Here is a 22,709-nt window from a genome sequence, read left to right as displayed (position 1 = left end):
AGAGACATTTCTCGAGTGCACTAAATAGAAGCAAAAACCAAAGATGGTCTTTCTTGAAAGAAAAATTAATTCCATAACCCTTTGAAAGCTAAACAATTCTTACTTTCCAAAAATCATTATTTTTTACAACTCTTAAGTGCCATTTGTAACAAGAAGTATTTCAGCATGTTGTTGGCTCCCACACTGGGATGGAAAAATTGCTATATGTCCTATGTAGACAGCGATTTAAGTTCTCTTTCAGTGTAAAAAGCAAAGTTTGTCATGGTGGCAGTCATACTTCAAAAAGAAAAGAATGCCTACATAGTGATTCAAAAGATCTTTTGATCGTTTCGCCACCACCATGTAAAGACTGGGTAAGGCAAGAACGAAAGGGCGCTAAATGGAAGAGGGAAGAGGTGATGAGGAGCAAGATATTTTTAGTCTTAAATTGACTGCTTTTTAGTTGCAAGGGAAAGGGGAAAAAACTGCTCACACAACGGAGGAATCAAGCAACACCTTGACATCAACCTATAAGGGACAAAAAGACCCTGTGTGCAGAACCCTGAGGCCCCAACACCACCTGTGCAGTATTCTGGCTCAGTCTAATCAGAAGGAAACAAGAGACCAACACAACATAAGGGATGCGGTGATGATGGGAAGAGGGAACCTGTATGCCAGGGTCTAAAACGCTGTAGAATTGTCCCACATTAGGGAGCAGAAGAAGCTCAAGTGGTTGAGTGCCTGCTTCCCACATGGGAGGTTCCAGGTTCGGTTCCTGATGCCTTCTGAACAAAAACAAACAACAAGCAAAGCAAATGAACAAACAAAAACAAACTCAGGGGAGCCAGTGTGGCCCAGTGTTTGAGCACTGGCTTCCCACATACGAGGTCCTGGGTTCAATTCCTGGTCCCTGTAACTCAAAAGAAAAAAAAAGAATTGTTCCGCACTGAAGGAGGTTAACAATGTCAGTTCTACCCAAAGCAATATAGATTCAAAGCAATCCCAATTAAAATTTCAAAAGCCTTCTTTGCACAAATGGGAATGCCAATTATATTGACACGGAAAGGGAAGCGGCCCCAAATAACCAAAATAATCTTGAAAAAGAAGAATGAAACTGGAAGACTCACACTTCCTGATTTAAAAACTTAATACAAAGCTACAGTGATCAAAAAAAGCATGATGCTGGCACAAGTACAGACATACAGACCAATGGAATAGAACTGAGAGTTCAGAAATAAACCCTCACACCTATGATTTTCTTCCTTTTTTTTTTTTGTTTATTTTATAGGTTTTCCTTTGTTTTTCTACATACATGATTTTTTACTAAAGGGCTAAGTCTACTTAATTGGGGAAAGAATAATTTCTTCAAACAAATGTTGCTGGGAAAACTGGATAGCCACATACAGAAGACTGCAGGTGGACCTCTACCTCACGTAATATACAAAAATCAACTCACGGGGGGAGTGGCTATGGCTCGAGCAACTGAGCTCCCATTTATCACTTGGACGACCCATGTTCGATCCCCTGGACCTCCTGTAAAAAAAGAAAAAAGGCATCCCAGACCTGCGTGGTGAGGCGCAGGCCCCTGCGCGATGCAGAAAGATGCAGGCCCCCACGCGTTGAAGCAACGCACCAAAAAGATGATGACGCAACCAGATAGAAAGAAAAATCAACTCAAGGGGAGTGGATGTCGCTCAATTGGTGAGCGCCTGCTTCCCACGTGCAAGGTCCTGGGTTCACTCCCTAGTGCTCCAGTGCCTCTTTCAAACGAACAAAAGAAAATATCTCAAAATGGATCAAGGTCCTAAATAAAACTCCTAGAAGAAACCACAGGGAAGCCTCTTTAGGATCTTGTGTTAGGCCATGATTTCTTAGACTTTACACCAAAAGCATGAGCAACCTGAGAGATAAATGGGATACATCATGAAAGTAAAATACAACTTACAGAATGGGAGAAAATTTTTGGAAAGCACCTATCTGATAAGGGTTGGATATCCAGAATATATAAAGAAATCCTATGGTTCAACAACAAAAAGACCAACAACTCAATTTAAAAATGGGCAAAGGCTTGAATAGACATTTCTCCAAAGAAGATATACAAATAGCCGATAAGCACATGATGCTCAAAATCTCTAGCCATTAGAGAAATGCAAATCAAACCCACAATGAGATACCATTTCACACACTTTAGAGATTGGCTGCTCTTCACAAAACTGAAATTAACAATTGTTGGAGAGATTGTAGAGAAATAAGAACACTTGCTCATTGCTGGTGGGAATGTAAAATGGTGCAACCATTGTGGAAGAGTGTGGCAGTCCTCAGAAAGTTAGGGATAGAATTAGCATATGGCCCAGCAATCTTCCTCCTAAGGTATGTACCCAAAAAAATTGAAGGCAGGGACTCAAATAGATATTTGCACAGCAAATGTTCTCAGAGGCATTATTTACAATAGTCAAAAGGTAGAAGCAACCCAAATGTTCATGAGCAGACAAATGGATAAACAAAATACATGTATGCACACAATGGAATACTATTCAGCTGTGAAAAAGGAATGACTCTGACACATGCAGTCACATGGATAAACCCATAAGCCAGAGACACGAAAGGACAAACTGCATGATCTCACTGATATGAAATAATTAGAATAAGCAAATTTATAGAGTAAAAAACTAGACTATGTGTTACCAGGCAGGAAGGACAAATATGGTATGATCATCAGATGTGAAATAATTAGAATATGAAAACTCATGGAGTCATAAATTAGAATACAGGTTCTCCGGGGCCTGAGCGAGGATGGGGAACTGAGGCAATAATGCTTAATTGACCACAGAATTTCTGTTTGGGGTGATGAAAAAGTTTAGGTAATGGAGAGTGTCGATGACAGCACAACACTGTGAATGTAATTACACCACTGCACTGAAAGTGGTTAAAATGTGAAATTTTATATTGTATATATATTACCAAAATAAAAATTAAGAAAGAAAAAAGGTCATGACAACTTATAATTCTTAACCTCAGATTGGATCCTGAGATGCTGGGGCCGGGGATGGGCATGATGCTAGAAAGGACATTGTATTAACTGACAAAACTGGAATATGGATGGTAGATTATATAAAAATATTGTAACGATGTAAATTATGATATTGATAAACATACTGTGTTTATGAAAGGAAATATCCCATTCTTGGGAGATGTACTGCAAAGGAAAGAGTTAAAAGAAAAGGGCCATGCTGTTTATAACTTACCCCTTGGGTGGTTCAGAAAACTGTCTATTTTATGCCTACATGCAACATGGTAGGAACAAACCTGTGTGTCAATTTTCTGTTTTGTTTTCCAACATAGAGAGTAAATGAAATGATAAAGCCAATGTGGTAAATTATTACTAATAGGTAAATCTGGGGAAAGGGCATTTGCGTGTTCTCTGTACGATTTTTATTTTTGCAACCTCTGTCAATTTTAAGTTATTTAGAAAGGATCACTCGGAAGAATGAACAGGTACAGATAACTATTAAAAACATAGAAAATAACAAAAACAGGGGAGTGGATGTCGCTCAAGCATTTGGGCGCCCACCTCCCATATGGGAGGTCCTGGGTTCGGTTTCCAGTGAACTTGAAAAAGGAGAGAAGACAGCAAGCTGACATGACGGGCTGGCGCAGCAGCTTACACAGTGAGATGGCGAAATGAGGAAAACAGTAAGAGACACAACAAGGAAGGAGCAGAGGCGGCTCAAGCAATTGGGTGCTTCCCTCCCAGATGGAAGGTCCTGGGTTCGGTTCCTGATGCCTCCTAAAAAGAAGACTTTTGAGCAGACAATGAAGAGACACAGAGAGCAGACAGTGAGCGCCAACAATGAGGGGGGGGGGAGGGAAATAAATAGATCTTAAAAAGAAAATAACAAAAACAGAGAGGGTGATGATTCACCCTCCTTGATTTTAAAAGAGAACATTTAGAGGAAGTTTTGGTCTCACTACATATACCATAATATATATGTGATGTATGTATCAAACAATAGAAAAATCACTCCCCTCTCTCCCACCAAAAAAAAAAAAAAAAATTCAGATAGAGAGGAAGATGGAAGAGCAGAAGCTCTGGAAACAGACTTACAGTTACATTTTAGTGTGTTGCCTATGAGCTCCAAGCCCTCGGCCATGTTTCCTAAGGTTTCTGTGATTTAATATCCTCACCTATACTTAGGTCGCCAGGAGTTCCAGCAGAGCCCACTTGAGAGGATTAAGTGCTAGCTGGCTTTCTGTTACAATAAAACAAAACCCTAATGGTCTTTTTGCTCCATTGTTTTGTTTTTGTATTCAAAACGGAATCGCTTTTTTAAAAAAATTGAAGTATATCTTCCATACATGAACACAGTAACAATAAGTATATAATAAAGATTGTGAACTTACAAAATAATACATAACATCACACAGGGTTCTCGTACATCACCCCTCCACCAACTCTTTACATTGGTGTGAAACATTTGTTACAAACGATAGTAATACATTATAGTGAGTAGCAGCTGGTTTATAAACGGGAATCGCTTATTTTTAATTACTTTTTACCTATTCCAAAAGTAATCCACAGAAATTATATTAGACTTTAAAATGCAGATGATAGGAGAAAAATTCGTAATCTGCAATATCCAGAGAAAAATCACTATTAATGTTTGTGTTTTCTTCCGGATTAAGTTATTCAATAGCTTTCAAAGTATGGAATAATGGCTGCATAATTTATTTTTACATCCTCCTACTGGAAGACAATTTACTTTCCTTCCACTTTTCCACTATCACTGTTTGGACTACAAACATTTGCGGCCAAATCTGTGGACAACGATTTTCAACAGAAGAGGGCAGTGTTGAACAGCTTTCAGCTCTGCCCAACAGGAAAGCTCTCTAGTTTTTCCTTTACCTTCAGAATCTGCAGAAATCCACCCGTGCACAAAGTTTTGAAGCACTTTCAAGCCCTGTAAAGCTGAATGTCATCTTGCAGCCTATTTTCACCTCCTTGTCTTCCAACATAAACTTTTCAAGGGAAAAACGGGGACACGTAAGTTAGCACCCCGCTCTTCTCTATTTTTCTTTGCACACGTAAGGACCGAGATACTTTTTCCCCATTTGGGACCAAGGCAGTGTGTCCAAGGAGGCTACAGCCCTTCTCTCTGCATCCACCTTCCCCTCTTCTCTTCCCCCAGCCCAACTGTCCACAGCACACCCAAAGCACACACTTCCCAGAGTCAAGGCAATCACCACTCCAGCCGCGCTCTAGTTAGTGGTTAGCAGAACCCTTGTACCAGGTGTTTTTACGTGCACCCATATGCTTGCCCCTGATGTGTGACTAGGCAAAGCTGGTTTTGAGTGAGTCGAAGACCACAGCTTGGTGAACAAACAAGGGAGTTGTCCAACACCTAAAAGCACAGCCTGGGAGAGGTGGGGTGGAAGGAAGAAAGGAGCAACCAGCAGGCTTGGCCAGGGGGCAGGTGACTCAGCACACAGGCCTATGCGAATACTCATGGAGGAGGCGTTCCCAAAGGTAGCCCAATGCTCAACTGCTCCAGCTTTGCCTAGTAGAATCCATTCACAACTATACTTAGGAACATCTAGTTCACGCTTTTAATTTAGGAGGTACTGGGGTTTGAACCCAAGGACCTCGTACATGGGAGGCAGGCGCTCAACAACTGAGCTATATCCGCTCCCCCATGAGAGCTGGTTGTTTCATTCATTTGTTTGTTTTTAGGAGGTACCGGGGATCAAACCTGGGACCTCATACATGGGAAGCAGGCGCTCAACCACTTGAGCTACATCTGCTGCCCAACATTTTCCTTTAAGTGACTTCAAAACCTCCTCTGCTATCATGTTTGACACATCAGCTCCCTACAGAATTATCAGCCTTGGATTGGTCAAATCGGTAAGAAGAGAAAAATCAATTAAAAAGCTCGATCATCTAAAACCTCACAAATTAGGGTTCACGTTTGTGGCATCTGTAGCAGTTTGTGTTGGTTATGAATTCCAAAAACAGATATTGGATTATGTTGGTAATCGGGTCTGTACCTGGGTGTGATTAAGTTATGATGAGGGCTTTGATTGGGCCACGTCATTAGGGCATTGAGTCCCCACCTCTTGGTGGGTGGGATTCACAGATAAAGGGCATGGCAGAGGACAGAGTTGAGGGTTTCTGATGTTGGAGTTTGATGCTGAAGCTTTAAGCTGGAGCCCCGGAAAGTAAGCTCTCAGAGGAAAAGCCAGCCCCAGGAAGAGAGGAACACTGAGCAGAAGAAGCAAGCCCTGGGAAGGAAGGAACCTTGAACCCAGAGAGAAGCAAGATCCTGGAAGGGAGGAACCCAGGAAGTCTGAACCCTCGCAGCCGTGGGCAGCCATCTTGCTCCAACACGTGGAAATAGACTTTGGTGAGGGAAGGAACTTATGGTTTATGGCCTGGTGTCTGTAAGCTCCTGCCCCAAATAAGTACCCTTTATAAGAACCAACCCATTTCTGGCATTTTGCATCAGCAGCCCTTTGGCTGACGAATACAGCATCCAGAAGGCCCTTCCACACTAACAACTGGCCTTAGAGGGGCCTTTCTGACACAAGGCACAACTGTCACGCATGCAGTGTCGTGAATTATCCAGCCATTTCAGGAACACTGCTTATTAATCCACCTGGCCTGCCCAACACCTGTCGAGTCCAAACACGGTGCCGATTCACTCCCTGGAACTACCACCCTGGTGGCATCGATGATGGCCAGGGCACTTTGGGAGGGTGACGGGTCAGGGCGCAACTGGACAAACTCCAGGTCACAGGTTTGGCAGGTACGTCCCTCTTCGTCTTCTGCCCTGCTGGTCACAGGTTAGTCTTCAAGCATGGGTGAAAGCCTACGATACTTCCACAGACGCGCCTGCACCACCCCACGCACAGCCCTCTGTGGTCTGCGCGCTGCGTGGACGTGTTTCCCACATCAAACCGCTAGTGGCAGCACCCTACGTGTTTTGCTTCTTAAAAGAACAATACCATTGAGACCAAAGAATATTATTATCTCTTGCTGGATGGAAACTAATCGTACATCTGTGGGAAAAATGACAATACCCTAAAAACATTAAGTGGAAAAGAAAACAGTGATTTTTAAAATGACGTGGAAGAAAAAAAGGACAAAAAGAAAAGAACAACAAAATGACGTGGAAATGAAGTTCCACGCATGAAAGTTCCTGAATGTACCCCAGAAGCAGCGTCCTTAGCATGGACTGATGTCACCGGCAGTGGAGAAGAAGCCTGCACACACATAAAGCTGCAACATTCAGGAAGAAAAGAAACTAGACGTTGTCTTATTATCACAGGAAAGATTCTTGGGTCATGTCCTTATCTTACGCTTTTTTAGGACAAATGAAAGGTATCCTTAAAAGTGTTGAAAGTGAAACAGAGAAAAATGACATCCGGTAGTAGATATTTCCCGGAGCGAATGCACTTTCATTTTTACTTGATCTTAGCCAAAAGGCCCAGAAGCAAAACATTTTCATTTTCAAAAGAATGAACTACCTTCAAAGACTACATCATAGAAAAACTTGTAGTATATTTCATAATAATAATTTCCTGCGGTTGTAAAAAATACTTTGAATGGCTTTGTGATAACAAGCCCTTTGAGGGTTAAAGAAATATCACGTAATATTAGTGAGGTCAATTAAGTGTGAAAACAGATGAAACATAAGAAATTAAGCCATGAAATCATTTCATGTATGGAAATCCCACTTGGGGAAAGAGTTGTTATACTCTAAGAGTTTATACTCTAAGAGTTATACTCTAAGAGTTTTTTATACTTAGGTGCTATTTCCTCCTAATATGTTTATATCCACCCAAGTGTTCTATTGATCTCAATTTATAAAATCAGTCACATTTTTTGTGACCTTTGTATCTTAAAAAAAAAATACAAACAAAAAAGAGAAATAGATAAATGGGACCTCCTCAAAATTAAAAAAAAAGAGTATCAGTCACAAGAGATCTATAATACGTATCTGCAGATGAACATTTTCTTTTGCAAAAATATTTTATAATGTGGGGAGCAGAAGTGGCCCAAGTGGTTGAGCACCTGCTTCCCACACAGGAGGTCTCAGGTTCAGTTCCCGGTGCCTCCTAGAAACAAACAAGCAAACAAATGAAAAAACCAACTCAGGGGAGCTGATGTGGCACCATGGTTGAGCACCGGCTTCTCACATACGAGGTCCCAGGTTCCATACCTGGCCACTGTATCTAAAAAAAAATTTATAATCAGGGAGTGCATATAGCGCAGGGGTTGAGCGCCTGCTTCCCATGTACAAGGTCCCAGGTTCAATCCCCCGTACCTCCTGAAAATTAAAAAAAAAAAAAAGTATAATGCCTTCCATCCTCAAGTTGCAAAGGCCCATGACCCCACGTTAAGCTGCTGGCTGCTGTGTGGGGTGTGGCATATGGGAATCTCCTCTATTTTTTAATGTAACATTTTGTGTGATCTATGTATCTTTTTAAAATAAATTTTAAAAATATATGTTTTTAAAAAGCCAAAAAAATAAATGAATAAACTGCTGGGTGCGGTTTTATGCATGGACCCCACCCCAATCCACGTGATCCCATAACCAGGCATGTCTAAAAGCTGCAGAATCTGCAGAATCACCTTTTCTCACTCTTTCAAATACAGAGAGGAAGAGATAGAAGAATAACTTATTTTCTTTTACTCTAGCAGAACGGGGGACTCTTAAGGACTATGTCGTCTTACATATTAAAAATTTTACTGTTTTCATCCAGACTGGGCTATCAGATTTCTGTGCCACAACGATTATCATTTTCAGAGAAAAACAAGGGCGAAATTGCCAAAGCAACAACGGGAATGGTTCACGTCCTAGCATAATAAATGCTTCTGCTCCCCCCAGACGCAGGGGACCTGCCCACAAGCGCCCCCGCCCCCCACTGTGACATCTGGGCTCATCGACTTGCTCCTGTGGTCTGGAGCATTGTCCTGGAATTCGCCCAGGAATTCTCTGCATTCTAAATCCACCCCTTCATCCTCCACACCCAGCCCCCTGGTTCTGAAACCAACAGACCATAAAACCTCCAAGCCAAGACGCTGCTCTGGGGTGAAAACTCAGAGGAGCAGGACCTGGTAAAGCGTATCAGTGTCCCAAGCTCAGATGGCGATATTTAAGGGCCACCAGAGTATCTGAGCAGGTGTGCAAAACTGTGGGCAGCACACACACACAAATCACCCTCTTCTGCACAATGAGAAAGTGCTCTTTTAAAAGCCATTGGACAGTCATGCCTCTTAATAGCCGGGTAACCTTGCCAGCCTGTCAATACCGAACCCTGAGAAACTTAGTTTTCATAATAAGAAGTGATCACTTTTGGCAGGATTCTTCTGAGGAATAAATGGTAACGTGCACAAAGTGCTCTGAGTTCCCGACCCGGTCGACTCGCAATAAATGGTAATTGTTAAATATCATAGGAAGCTTTCAAAAGGACTGTGTCAAGAAAGGCTCTTCTCAACCTCGATTTTACCATGAAACAGCTTTTCTAGCAGTTGCAAGGCAACTTCGTGTCTTGTAAGTTTCTGGACAACTCATTTGCCTCTCCATGGCAGATGAGAAACAGCCACGTGCAGGAGATAAATAGATCATCTTAATCGTGTGCAATGATTGGCATTTGGAAGCAGATTATGAACAATCCAGACCGTGCGTGAGCGTTGAAGGATTCTTTAACGCTACTCCAATTTTTCATGCATCTCTACGATTTGGAAAGAATCGATATTACCAGGGAATGTCGATAACGTGTGGGGCAGATATTTTTCCAAGTAAAGCAAGTTTCCTCTCCCCCCGCCCCCTGCAGGCCACTGATCTGTGGGTGGAGGACGGGATGCCTCTCATGTCAGATCATTTATTTTCTAGTTTCTAAGCGAAGTCCACTGCCGGCACGAGGGGAATGGCTAGCGCACAGAACGTGAATGATCAGTCATTCCACAGTTCAAGGTCGTGGCATTCCTGTCAGCGGGCACGGGGGAGGAGGATGCTTAGTAGTTAGTGACAGTTTACTTTCAGAAATGAAAACTCATTCTTAAGCAATTCCTACAAAAATGTCCTTAGTCTCGTTCCAACCCTCTAAAGCCATTCTTCCCCATTTTCAAATGAGTAAAACCCCAGAGACTTTTGGAATTTATCTCCTCCTTCATGCCAACCCCTTTTAAAGCCATCTTTGCTTTTCAAGTTTCCAATGATTGAAACTTTTTAACTATTTCATTAGTTTGCTATTAAACTGTTCCAACTACTTAAAGACTCATGATTTGTAGATATTCCTTATCAGGACAACTTGCAGAGGTTTAAAAACAAAACAAGAAACCTGACCGCTGAAACTCCCTCTTTATTCTTCATTTCTTCTACTATGAATGTTTATTTGCTACTAAAGTTGGGGATGGGAGTCGGGTTAAGATTTTGGGGGGCACTTATTACTGGTGAAAATTTTGTCCCATCTTCTCTCCCCACTCTGGAATAAAAGTAAAAATCCAGAAAGCAATAAATTCAATTACTTGAGTTGTCTTAAATACTAAGTGATCCTTCTGTTTCTGTTCATTTATCATGCCTTTGGGAGTATATTAACCAATTTTAAAAGCGACCCCTCCCCCAGACACTCCAAGTTTCTAAATCCTTAATTACTCCTAAAAGTAAAAGGCCCACCTTCTTTTCCCAAAAGAACCTCAGCATGTGATGAATGAAACAAATAGTGAATATAAAATCTCACCGGTATGCAAAAAGTACCTAGAAAAAAGGTTAGGGGCCTGGAAATCCCAGCCCCCACCCCCACACGCCCCCACCGTGACAAGCCACAGCCCGGGCTCCGGAAAGGTTAGGCAATTGTTTATTTCATTCATAGGCAAATTAATGGTCTGCAAAAGACAGAGAAATTTGTGTCTTTTTAATTTTTAAATATTCTATAGTCTATCATGTAAATGATCATGCTAGGTAAATGGATTTATAGCTGATTAAGTGAAAAAAGGAATTTGAAGGAAATCCCGAAGTAAACAAGCTAATCTCTAGGAAGAGAGAGATATTTTTAGTTTTGCTAAACTTTCATATTCACTTAAAATTCCATAGAAGACAAGGCTTTGCAGAGGCAGTTATATTGAGAAAACATTTAAGTTCTGAAAATTTTATTCTGCAATTAAAAAAAAAAAGTAGATTTGTGAGCAGTGATCTCAAACATTTAAGAGCTGTTCCTTAAAATCTGAGTAAATGGAGTTTAATTGATAGCACAAAGGTTCTTTAAGTAAAGCGTCAGGCTATAGAACAAATGACATAAAATTATCAATCACCAAGTTAGAGGACCTTTAAGGGTTTTCTAAGTTGGTTGTGAAGCAAGCCAGACACAATAGGACAAATGCCGTATGGCTGTGTTACTGCGAACTAAATACATTGTGTAACATATTGTACGGGCCCATTTATATAAAATGTAAATGCAAATCAATTTATTAAAAATTAAATTCTGATGTATGTAAACTTATTTGCTAGGGGTAGGAATGAAATAGGACGATTCCTTCTCACAGCCAGGTTCCTAGGAAGCCAATTTAAGAAACAGACACTTCGACTCTTCAGTCCCTAAACGACATCACAACATTTACTGTCACAGTCGTCACCAAGCCTTTGTTAAAACCACTTAAACAGAGCTCAGGGTTTACCTCCCCACGTCGCCAAGCGCGCTTTCACTGGCGATTCCTAGCAGGCGAGCCCAAACGCCAATCGCTTCTGCGATTTCTCCAAAAGAGGCGTTTATGTGGCTGCGGACACCGGCGAGCGATCAGGCTGTCCCAGCCCGTTTTCAGAGGCACCCAGGCGGCCGCTGCAGCTCCCTCCGCACGGGGTCCCCTCCCCAAGGGGGACGGGTACACAGGACAAAAAAATACGCTGCAGCCTCCCGCAGCCCCGGCCACGACGATTCCTGCACAGAGGCAAATATCAAAGCTGGGCCCTGCTGGGTTCCTGCTGAGCAGACTGGGGGGGGGGGGGGGGGGGGGGAAGCGCCCAGCACCCAAAGAGAGAGGGCGACGCCCATTTCCACCACCCACCCCAAGGCAGACGCCAGGGCCGGCTCTCCTCACCTGTGATGGTGAGGGTCCCCAACATCGTTTGGGGGGCACAGGAGAACAGGGCTCCGCTCTCCCCTGGAGCAGGGGGCGGAAGCGACAGCCTCGACTGGGTGATCAGCACCCAGGCCCCTCGGCAGGCAGGGCGAGCTGAGGCTCCTTCCAGGACCGGGCCGCCTCTGGCCAGCTAATTCGAGGAGGCCCACCCCCACCGGCCGGGCCCCTCCCTCGCCCCCGGCTGCAGGACACCCCTTCCTGGCAGGGCGGCAGTGCAGTGAGTCACGCGGCTTTGCTTTTTCAAAGGGGAGAAGCTCTCCCGAGCTTGCCTACAGAGACCCCAAGGCAGGGGGGCGAGCCCGCGTGAGACGAGCTCAGCAGCACTGCAAACTGTCCCCGTCAGGCCTGGCACCCCGTCTGCAGTTTTTTTTTTAAAGGAGGTACCCGGGTTTGCACAGAAAGCAGGCGCTCAACCCCTGACCCACGCCCGCTCCCCAAAAGCTGTGTACTTTTTTTTAGGAGGCACTGGGGATTGAACCCGGGACTCGGTGCATGTGAAGCAGGCGCTCAACCCCTCGCCCACACCCGCTCCCCAAAAGTTGGAGACTTTTTTCCCCCTTTCCCGCCCTCCCCCCCCCCCAGTTGTCTGCTCTCTGTGTCCATTCTCTGTGTGTTCTTCTGAGTCCGCTTGTATTCTTGTCAGCGGCATGGGAATCTGTGTCTGTTTTTGTTGCTTCATCTTGTGTGTCAGCTCTCCGTGTGTGCGGCGCCATTCCTGGGCAGGCTGCACTTTCTTTCGCGCTGGGCAGCTCTCCTTACAGGGCGCACACCTTGCGCGTGGGGCTCCCCTACGTGGGGGACACCCCTGCGTGGCAGGGCACTCCTTGTGTGCAGCACCTGCGCATGGGCCAGCTCCACACGGGTCAAGGAGGCCCGGGGCTTGAACCCCAGACCTCCTATGTGGTAGGAGGAGGCCCTATCCGTTGGGCCAAATCTGCTTCCCTGGATCCTTTTTTTGGAGGTACCGGGGATTGAACCCGGGACTTTGTGCATGCAAAGCAGGTGCTCAACCACCAAGCTACACACCCCCCCCCATTTACTTTTCAGACCTCAGCTTCAAACCTTAGTTAAAGAGAAAAACCGAGAGGCACTCCATTCCACCTCACCTTTCCCAACTCTTCTGTGCACTTAAAGGCACAGGTGAGGTGCAAACCTCGGTTCCCTTTGTACCACCGAGAGCACTTTTTACTTTTCACCATCTGCTTCTGTGACACACACAGACGACCCGAAATGTCACCCTGAGCGGCAGCCTTCTGCGGGCGGGCAAAGGTCAGTTGCTTAAGCTTCTTTTGCGATGGGCCATTATGGGTATTCACCACTTGGCCAAAGCGGAAATACTTGCACGTGAAGTCGGTCATTTTTGCGTGGGAGACGCCGGCTAATCCTTCAGATAATAACCACGCCCTATTCCAGCAATCCCACACGATTACCTCCCTAACGTATACGCACACAGCATGGAATCGATCAGGAGCTGCGTTAGAAATTCAGAAACATTCAACAACAAAAAAATAAAAATGAAAGAAAGTCAGAAAATGCCAGGCAGCCCTTAGATCCTTAAACTCTCTTTCACTGGAGCTTCAGGTGGGCTCTGTACAAAGAGACGAGAGGAGTGACCAGCGCCGTAAGCGTGTTCTGGTGGCTTCGACACACGTGTGTATGTGTGTGTGTGTGGAAGGGCCTGGGCTGGTGTCCTTTCCATCCTATTTCCCACCCTGCACCTGCCTCCTGACCCCATTAGTGCGCTTTTCCCCTAAGCAAGCAAAAAGAACGCTTTCCCTCCTGCTCTTGCTGCACACCCAGAAGCTCTCCTTGTAGGCGGGGTGGAGGAGAGGGGGTGCGGGCAAGAGAAGGGGGGGAGTGGGAAGTTCTCAGGAAGCTGCTCAGGACGTGCAATGCCTACCCTCTGGTTTCTTGGACTTAGCCAGCCAGCTAACAGGGAGGTGAAGAAGGTCAACCACCACACCAGGGAGCCGAGAGTGCCTACAACTGAAAGCAGGAGAATTGCATCCATCATCCACGTGGAATCTAAGCCCCCTCTCAAAGTAGAGGTGGAGTGGACATCACCATCCCAGGGTCCACAGGATGGAGGAATAGAGTACGGATTAGAGTGGACTTACTGATATTCTACTATGGAACTGTTGTGACTAGTAATGGGAGAAATTGTAGCATTGATGTGGAGAAAGTGGCCACGGTAGCTGCTAAGAGCAGGGAGAGGGAAGAAGAGATAAGATGTGGGGCATTTTCAGGACTTGGAGTTGTCCTGGGTGGTGCTGCAGGGACAGATGCTGGACATTGTGTGTCCTGCCATGGCCCACTGGGTGGACGGGGGGAGAGTGTAAACTACAATGTAAACCACTATCCACGTGGTGCAGCAGTGCTCCAAAATGTATTCACCAAGTGCAATGAATGTGCCACGACGATGAAAGAGGTTGTTGATGTGGGAGGTGTGGGGTAAGGGGTGGGAGGGTATATGGGAACCTCTTATTTTTTTAATGTAACATTAAAAAAAAAAATAAAGTCAGGAAAAAAAAAAAAAAAGAAGCCGCAAGGCAAGCCAGCCCGCGGCGCTCCTTGTGGCCACCAGGGGGCGGCAGGCACCATGCCCCCCACCCCCACCCCCCTGGAGCCAGCACAGCGCGGGCCTCCTGGGCCCGCAGGCCGGCCGCCAGGCTCTCCAAAGGCGGCTTCCGCCTTCCACCCAGCGGGGCGCGCAGGCCCGGCTGCTGCCAGGGGGTTGACCCAGGCTCGGCAGCGTCATCCACTGTGGTCTCCCCTAGAGGAAGCCTGGGCCACCTGCCCCAAGCTCAGTGGGACTTAACACAGGCTGCAGGACTAAGTGGGGGCAGGCTGCAGGGCGAAGGGGGGCAGGCAGGCTGGGGGGCAGGTAGTCTGCAGAGCTAAGGGGGGGGGCAGGCAGTCTGCAGGGCAAAAGGGAGGCAGGCAGGCTGCAGGGCTAAGAGGGGGGCAGGTGAGCTAAGGGGGGACAGGCAGTCTGCAGGGCTAAGAGGGGGCAAGCAGGCTAAGGGAGGGCAGGCAGTCTGCAGGGCTAAGGGGGGGCAGGCCGGGTAAGGGGGGGGCCTGCAGTGTGCAGGGCTAAGGGAGGGCAAGCGGGCTAAGGGGGGGCAGGCAGGCTAAGGGGGTGCAGGCGGGCTACACCTCTCCCCCCACCCTGGGGCCCCCCAATCCCCACCCGGGGTGACCCAGGAGGGGGCCAGGGAGAAAGTAGCCCCTGCTCCCCCCATGAACGGTCCACCGCCCTCCTAAGCAGGCACCGGCCCCTAGACCGTGGGCCCTTCCCCGGGGGCTGCCCTGGGACGCCCGCTCTACCTCCGGGGTCTGAGGCCTCGACTCTGCGCCAGCTGCGGGGGCCCTCGTACAGGGCCACCTCCAAAAGGCACACATTGGGCCCGGGGGCCCGTCCCCCGGCTCTCCCCATGCTGTGAGGCCGGCTCCTTCCCTCCTGCAGCCCAAAACCCAGCAGGAGGCAGAGCGGCTGGGAAGGGGGGCTCCTGGAAACGAGGGCCCCGGACCTCATTTCAAGAGGCCTCCGGGTTCCTGGCCAATTCTGCCACTTCCTTTCACGACTCTGGACCTGAAGGCACCGCCATCCCACTCGATGCTCTTGGGGCGACAGTTAAAGCCACAGGCCGAGAAGCTGCTCCCGGCTGTGCCGGCAGATAGCCCCCCTTTGATCTCCAGGTGATCCAGGACAGGGGTGGGCAGAGCCGCCCAGGAGGCCTCCTGCTTCTGGATTTACAAAGAAAGGGAGGAGGTCATCCATCAAGATGAAAGCAGGAGGCCAGGTCAGGGCCCAGGGCTGCAGCTTTCCTCTCTCCTCACTTTCATTCCCCGTTTTGGGTTTTGTCCAACCGGGATTTTGAGAGGAAGACGCAAGAATCGTGGAATTGTGTTTCCCGTCTCACGAGTAGGTGGATGACAGAAAAAGGGTTTCGCCAAATCCTCACGGTTCACCCAGCAAAGCTTGACCAGGTCCTTGCTCCGTATCGGTTTGGCTGAGCACCCAGGGATACCGTTAGATATCATCCTTGGCCGCAGGGAGGCCAGTCTTGGGTGCAGGCACACCCAAGGGAGCGGGGCAGCAGGGAGGCTCCACAGGAAGGGTGGAACACCTTTTTTTTTTTGGTGTTTTTGGATTTGCTTGAAGAGGGGTTATGTTTTCTTGATTAAAACATGATGAGGATTAAACGTAAGTCTACAGGGACTGTGCCCGGAGCAGCTGAGCACCTGCCTACCACACTGGAGGTCCCGGGTTCAGTTCCTGGTGCCTCCTAAAGAAAATAAGCAAGACGGCGACAGGCCAGTGCAGCAAGCTGACGCAACGAGAGGCACCACAAGCAGGGAGCAGAGGTGGCGCGAGCCATTGGGCCCCTCCCTCCTGCATGGGAGGTCCTGGGTTCAGTTCCCAGTGCCTCGTACAAGCAGACTCAGAGAGCAGACAGCAAGCGCCAGCAAGGCGGGGGGAGAAATAAACAAAGAAATCTTTAAAAAACAAAACAAAACCCATAGTCTAAAACAAAGCATAAAACCCACTGTGTGCTCCCTGGTAAAAAAAAAATAAGATTATAAGCGCTCAAGATAGATTAAAAAAAAAGATTTATTTATTTATTTCTCTCCCCTTCCTACCCACCCCAGTTGTCTGTTCTCTGTGCCTATTTGCTGCATCTTCTTCTTTGTCTGCTTCTGTTGTCAGCGGCACGGGAATCTGTGTTTCTTTTTGTTGCATCATTCTTGCTGTGTCACCTCTCCGTGCGTGCGGCGCCATTCCTGGGCAGGTTGCACTTTCCTTCGCACTGGGCAGCTCTCGTTACAGGGCGCACTCCTTGCGCGTGGGACTCCCCTACTCAGGGGGCACCCCTGCGTGGCAGGGCACTCCTTGCACGCATCAGCACTGTGCATGCACCAGCTGCACATGGGTCAAGGAGGCCTGGGGTTTGAACCGCGGACCTCCCATGTGGCAGACGGACGCCCTAACCACTGGGCCAAGTCCGCCGCCAAGATAGATTCTTGGGATGCGGATGCGGCTCCGTGGTTGAGCACCTGCTCCCCATGTATGAGGTCCCCAGTTTCTCATGGGGAAAAAAAAGATGTACCTTGTTCTTCTGATACAATGATCTATCCAAGAGTTGGGCTCCCCGTTCTCTAAGGCGGAGGCTAACTGTTTAAATAGGAATGGCACAGAGGACAGTGGCCCAGATGGGGGGAACAGCAGGAGGGCGCTTCTTGCAGCTGCAAGCTCAGCGTCTATTTGGGAAGAGGACGGGGCAGAGGGCAGAGGTGGAAGTGATCCCAGAACCCTAAGCTCAAGGCTCAGGCAGGAAGGGCTCCGCAGGGCGCCCGACGGGCTTTGTAACAAACAACCCGGTTAAAAAACGGGCAAGGCCACCGGAGGCCCAAGGCCCCGGGAATGGGGCGCAGGGGGTGAGCTTGGGGAGATGGGAGCGCCCTGGCAATGGACAGTGGAGGGGGCAGCACGGCGCGGGCGGGTGACGGATGTACGCCGCTGATGGTGCGCTGGGGAGCGGTGGACATGGGATGACGTCTGTGACCCAGGCAAGGCCAGGAGCCCTGAAGAAGAGGGATCTGGAAGAGGGTGCTGAGAAGGGGCAGAGGCTGGAGGCAGTCAAGGAGAAAGAAGCCAAGAGGGAGAGGATCAAGGCATGGGTGGCGGTCGCCGGGGTCACAGCTCAAAGCAGTGGAGCAGGGCAGCCCCGGGAGGGCCCCGGGTGCAAACTGCACTTTACGACTTCCTTCCTGAAAGGCAGGTGGCGAGGACCAGGACGCCAGAATTAGCTCCGGCACTGGGTCCACTCACGCCCTCCCAGCAGGCGCCAGGGTTTAACCAAGAGACGAGAATCAGGGAGTTGGAAAAAGGGACTTGCACACCAAATCCCAACACCCTGCTGTCTGCTTTCCTTGATCCTCAGCTCAGCATGACACTCCGAGGAAAACAAGAAATCTCCAAACCAGTGGGGTCCCGTTTTCCTCGGGCTGGAAAAGGGAAGATGACATTTAACCAAGAGAACAGTATGCTACTGGTATTCGTTTTCAATGCTCTGAGATCACTGAAAGGTGAACAAACCACTTCCCCCAAAGGGAGACATGTAAAAGATAAACATACACCTTGAATCTAAGTGAGAGCTAGATGGCAGGTTCTCCAGGGCCCAGGCTTTTCAGGGCCCTGCCCCTGCTCTGAGCACAGACAAATACCAGCTAATTGAATTTTATGGCCCACTTGAATCGGACATGTTTGTATAGACATGGTTATTTCCATTCGAAATCCTCAAGACAAATAATCTGAAGAATAGTTCCTTGAAGGGACTATGGGATCTAATAGAAAAACCAAAGTGGGATTAAAAAATCGCTTAGCGAGACAATTTACACACACACACACAAGTGAGAAATAAACATTAAAAAGCTCAACCCCAGGAACAAGTGGTGTAAAATGAGTATGACTTACATTCTTTGACATAGCAATTCTGCTTCCGTGAAATATGCCAAATGAATGAGAGATGGGAAGGGACAGAGATTTATGTCGAAGCAGGCTCACTGCTTGGAACTTAGAATATTTACAGAAGCGAAGTATCCCAACAGCAGGGAGGTGTAAATCTACCTCTTCAGTGGGGTATTTGGCAAAAAAAAACACCGACACCTTTGAAGAATTTAAAGAGAGGGAAAATGTCTACACTGATATAGAAACCTGCAGCTCTGTGTTCACAGGAGATAAACTATATATTTAATATAAGCCCAGTTTTGCTTCTCTAAATGCATACATAAATAAGACTGAGGAAAAGAGAGCCCAGAAGGAAAAATAAAGAAAGGCCAATTACCGTGGAATTACGAGCAGTTTCAGTCTTGGGATTTTTACATTTTACAAATCTTCCACTACATACCTTTGTGGCTTTTGTGATTGGACAATTGCACGATTAACTCATGGCCCTGGGCTGTATGGGAAACCCTGAATTTCACAGCGATCCTTAGAGAAATACCTTTACATTTTTTACCCAAAATGCAGGTGGGCTAGCTCACGGCCTTAAAACTCTCCCATCACGGAACCATCTAAGTCAGCAAGCTGAAAGGGTGTTAAAGTCAAAGTGTGAGTTTTAAAAAATTACGAAATAATAACTTTTAAAAAAACCACCTCACTTTACAACCAGATTTGCTCAGGTACATGAATAGGAAACCGAACTCTTTCGCAAGTGCCTTGGGTTCAAATCCTATTTTCATCTCAGACTCTGTACATCCCTTTCCATTTAAAAGAAGACTCCAGAGTCTGAAAAAGCAGCCTCTAGTTCTGGCTCTTCTCTTAGACGTGGGGGGACAGGAGCAGATTATTTAAGCCTCTGAGCCTCAAACAATGGGAGAATAAATTGCAAATAAAGGTTAAAGCACTCTTAGGTATATCCTAGAAGTAGAATAAACTTTATGTTACAACGAGGTGAAACTGGCTCCTGGCAGGGTCAGGCGAAGGAATAGAAATGTTTACCTTTCTTTTTTTATTTATTTATTTATTTATTTATTTAATTACATTATGAAAAATATGAGGTCCCATTCAACCCCACCGCCCCCGCCCCCCACTCCCCCCACAGCAATACTCTCTCCCATCATCATGACACATCCATTGCACCTGGTAAGTTCATCTCTGAGCATCACTGTACCTTTCTTAAGTAAAAGATGCACACTACATAAACTGATAGACAGTGTGTCTGTGGCATTTAAATTTCATAGGGGGTGATGAGGGAAAAAAAAGTCCAAAAAGTCTCTTGGGGGATTAGGTATTTTTAATGAAAAGAAGGTTGAGAAATGCTGCTTTAAATACAGGTAAGCCCCATTTTAAAGAACCCTTTGCAAAATATTTCTGTAAAAAGCAAGAAGGCTTCCATATCTCCGCGTGGAAATGGTGATTCCATTTCTCAGAATTGCATCTAATGGAAGGAAGTACCCTCTCGTGCAGGAGCAATCAGTCAGACTGAGGGTCCCCGTTATTCCAGAAGGCAGAGGGGCCATCTTTCATTTGCGTGAAGTCTTAATCAAAGGGAGTGGGAGAACATTGATTAGGGCGATGAAAGCACAGATCTATGACGACACCAAATGCCACTCACTATACACTCGAGACGGATTGTGCGGTTTATGGATACATTTCAATAAAATTGATTAAATGTGAAATATTTATTTCTCCCCCTCCCCTCCGTTGTTTGCACTCGCTGTTTGCTCTGTGTCTGTTCGTTGCAGCTCGTCTTCTTTTTTAGGAGGCACAGGAAACTGAACCCAGGACCTCTCACGTCGGAGGCAGGCGCCTAATCACTTGAGCCACCGCTGCTCCTCGCTTGTTGTCTTTCATCATCTTCCTCCTTGTGTCTCTTCGTTGCATCATCTTGTTGTGTCAGCTCACTGTCTTCTTTAGGAGGCAGTGGGAACTGAACCCAGGATCTCCCATTTGGTAGGTGGGCACCCAACTGCCCGAACCACATGTGCTCCCTAAATATATATATATATATATGTATATGTATTTTTTTTAAAAGGTTTATTATTTTTTAAAATTTATTTCTCTCCCCTCCCCCCAGTTGGCTGCTCTCTGTGTCCATCCGCGGTGTGTTCTTCTGTGTCCGCTTGGATTCTCACCAGCAGCACCGGGAATCTATGTCTCTTTTCATTGCCTCACCTTGCTGTGTCAGCTCTCCATGTGTGAGGCCCCATTCCTGGGCAGGCTGCACTTTTTTCATGCCGGGCGGCTCTCCTTAATGGGCTGCACTCCTTGCGCGTGGGGCTCCCCTACACAGGGACACGGGGAGGGGGGGCACACCCGTGCATGGCAGGGCACTCCTTGCGCGCATCAGCACTGCACGTGGGCCAGCTCCACACGGGTCAAGGAGGCTCAGGGTTTGAACCCTGGACCTCCCATGTGGTAGGCGGACGCCCTAACCACTGGGCCAAATCCACTTCCCCCTATATATATTTTAAAGGACTGGCAGAGAGAGGTCCAGCACTCTCTCAAACTCAGCGCATTCTATCACAGAAGACCCTAAGCACACCCCACAGAGGATTTTAAATTTTTTAGTAGCCACATTGAAAAAGAAACCACTGGCATTAATTTTAATATATTATATTTTAATATATTTTATTTAACCCAATATATCCAAAATGTTACCATGTCAACACCTGCTCAGGATAAAAAGTTATTAATTCAATGAGATCTTCTTTGTTGTTGTTACTCCACCGTGGAAATCCTGTGTGTATGTTTCGCACAGAGCAAGCTCAGATCCCATCAGCCACGTCTCAAGTCCTCAGGGGCCACGGAAGTCCACGGCTCACTCTGATACAGCCACAGAAGAGAGCAAACGCCCCTCGCTTGGCTGACAGGCGCGATTACTCTTCTTCGTCAATGGCAGTTCTCTCCTGCTTTAACCTCCGTGGCCCCGAGCTAGAAATGTCCACTGCCCAACCCCAGACCTGGCCTGGCTTCTTCGGGGTCCCATCCAGAACTCACCTTCGCTTCCCCGTGAGCCTCCTCAGAGCCCAAAGCCGACACACGGCCCTCCCACCTGCCCGTTCCTGGGAGGTGCGTGTGGGCCCCCCCATTGCTGCAGCGAGCATAATAAACCCAAGCTGGTTTTCCTAAACGTGTTCGCCGACTCCCCATGAACCGATTTAGTTAGTACAGCTTTCTTTCTCGCGGTCTCTTAATTTGACTGACTGTATCTGAATCTATTACTCTTGGGAAGCAGACGTGGCTCAACTGATACAGCATCCGCCTACCACATGGGAGGTCCAGGGTTCAAACCCCGGGCCTCCTGCCCCGTGTGGAGCTGGCCCATGTGCAGTGCTGATGCGCGCAAGGAGTGCCCTGCCACGCAGGGGTGTCCCCGCGTAGGGGAGCCCCACGCGCAAGGAGTGCGCCCCGTAAGAAGAGACACCTAGCGCAGAAGAAAGTGCAGCCTGCCCAGGAGTGGCGCCGCACACACAGACAGCTGATGCATCAAGATGATGCAACAAAAAGAGACACAATTTCCCAATGCCTCCAGATAATGCCAAGCAGATGCAGAAAAATACACAGTGAATGGACACAGAGAGCAGACAACGGGGGGAAGGGGGGAGAAATAAGTAAAATAAATCTTTATTTAAAAAAAGAATCTATTATTCTTCTCCCCAACTTGTCCTGTAATCACACACACTAATAAAGTGTGCCTAAAAATGATTTTTTTTCACTTACAAGGTCAACTCACTAAGATACTTAGACTGGCTTCAAAACACAAAAGCAAAGAGAAAACGTACACGTGGGAAGGAATAAGTTTATGTAATCTGCAGTCACGTGCATTAAGATTTGCTTGGAAGACAACTCTTTCAACAGATCTCGTGGGTGATAAGTGATAATTAAAAGCCTGTGTATATATTTATGTCTACATCTCTATTTACCCACCTACACATAAACATATATTTTTGTAAATCAGAGTAACATTTATTGCCCAAGGAGAAAATTCTGGGTGATGGCCAACTTAACTTCTACTTGCCAAGAAACATATTCCCTCCCACCAAAATTTAACATAAAACCCAGGTCATAGAGAAAAGTCAAGAAGAA

At 46.9% G+C, this 22,709-nt stretch overlaps 1 protein-coding gene across 2 annotated transcripts in view; it reads right to left on the bottom strand.

Moving 5' to 3' along the window:
* AKAP12 (A-kinase anchoring protein 12) overlaps positions 1-22,709 on the bottom strand; it is a 109,645-nt gene that overhangs the window by 15,985 nt on the left and 70,951 nt on the right. Inside the window, exon 1 of one of the 2 annotated variants that reach the window (XM_004460391.5) lies at positions 12,074-12,271. The exons of the other annotated variant lie outside the window; for it this stretch is intronic. Coding sequence (XP_004460448.2) covers positions 12,074-12,098 — 25 coding nt within the window. The 5' untranslated portion in view covers positions 12,099-12,271. Of the gene's footprint in view, positions 1-12,073; positions 12,272-22,709 lie in introns of those variants that run through there. 2 annotated transcript variants of the gene reach the window in all.

This window comes from Dasypus novemcinctus, chromosome 28 (genome assembly GCF_030445035.2).
Source record: "Dasypus novemcinctus isolate mDasNov1 chromosome 28, mDasNov1.1.hap2, whole genome shotgun sequence".
In the NCBI taxonomy this organism is placed as follows: domain Eukaryota; kingdom Metazoa; phylum Chordata; class Mammalia; order Cingulata; family Dasypodidae; genus Dasypus; species Dasypus novemcinctus.
Note: the sequence above shows the minus strand (reverse complement) of the source record. Positions and strands in the feature narration are given on the sequence as shown.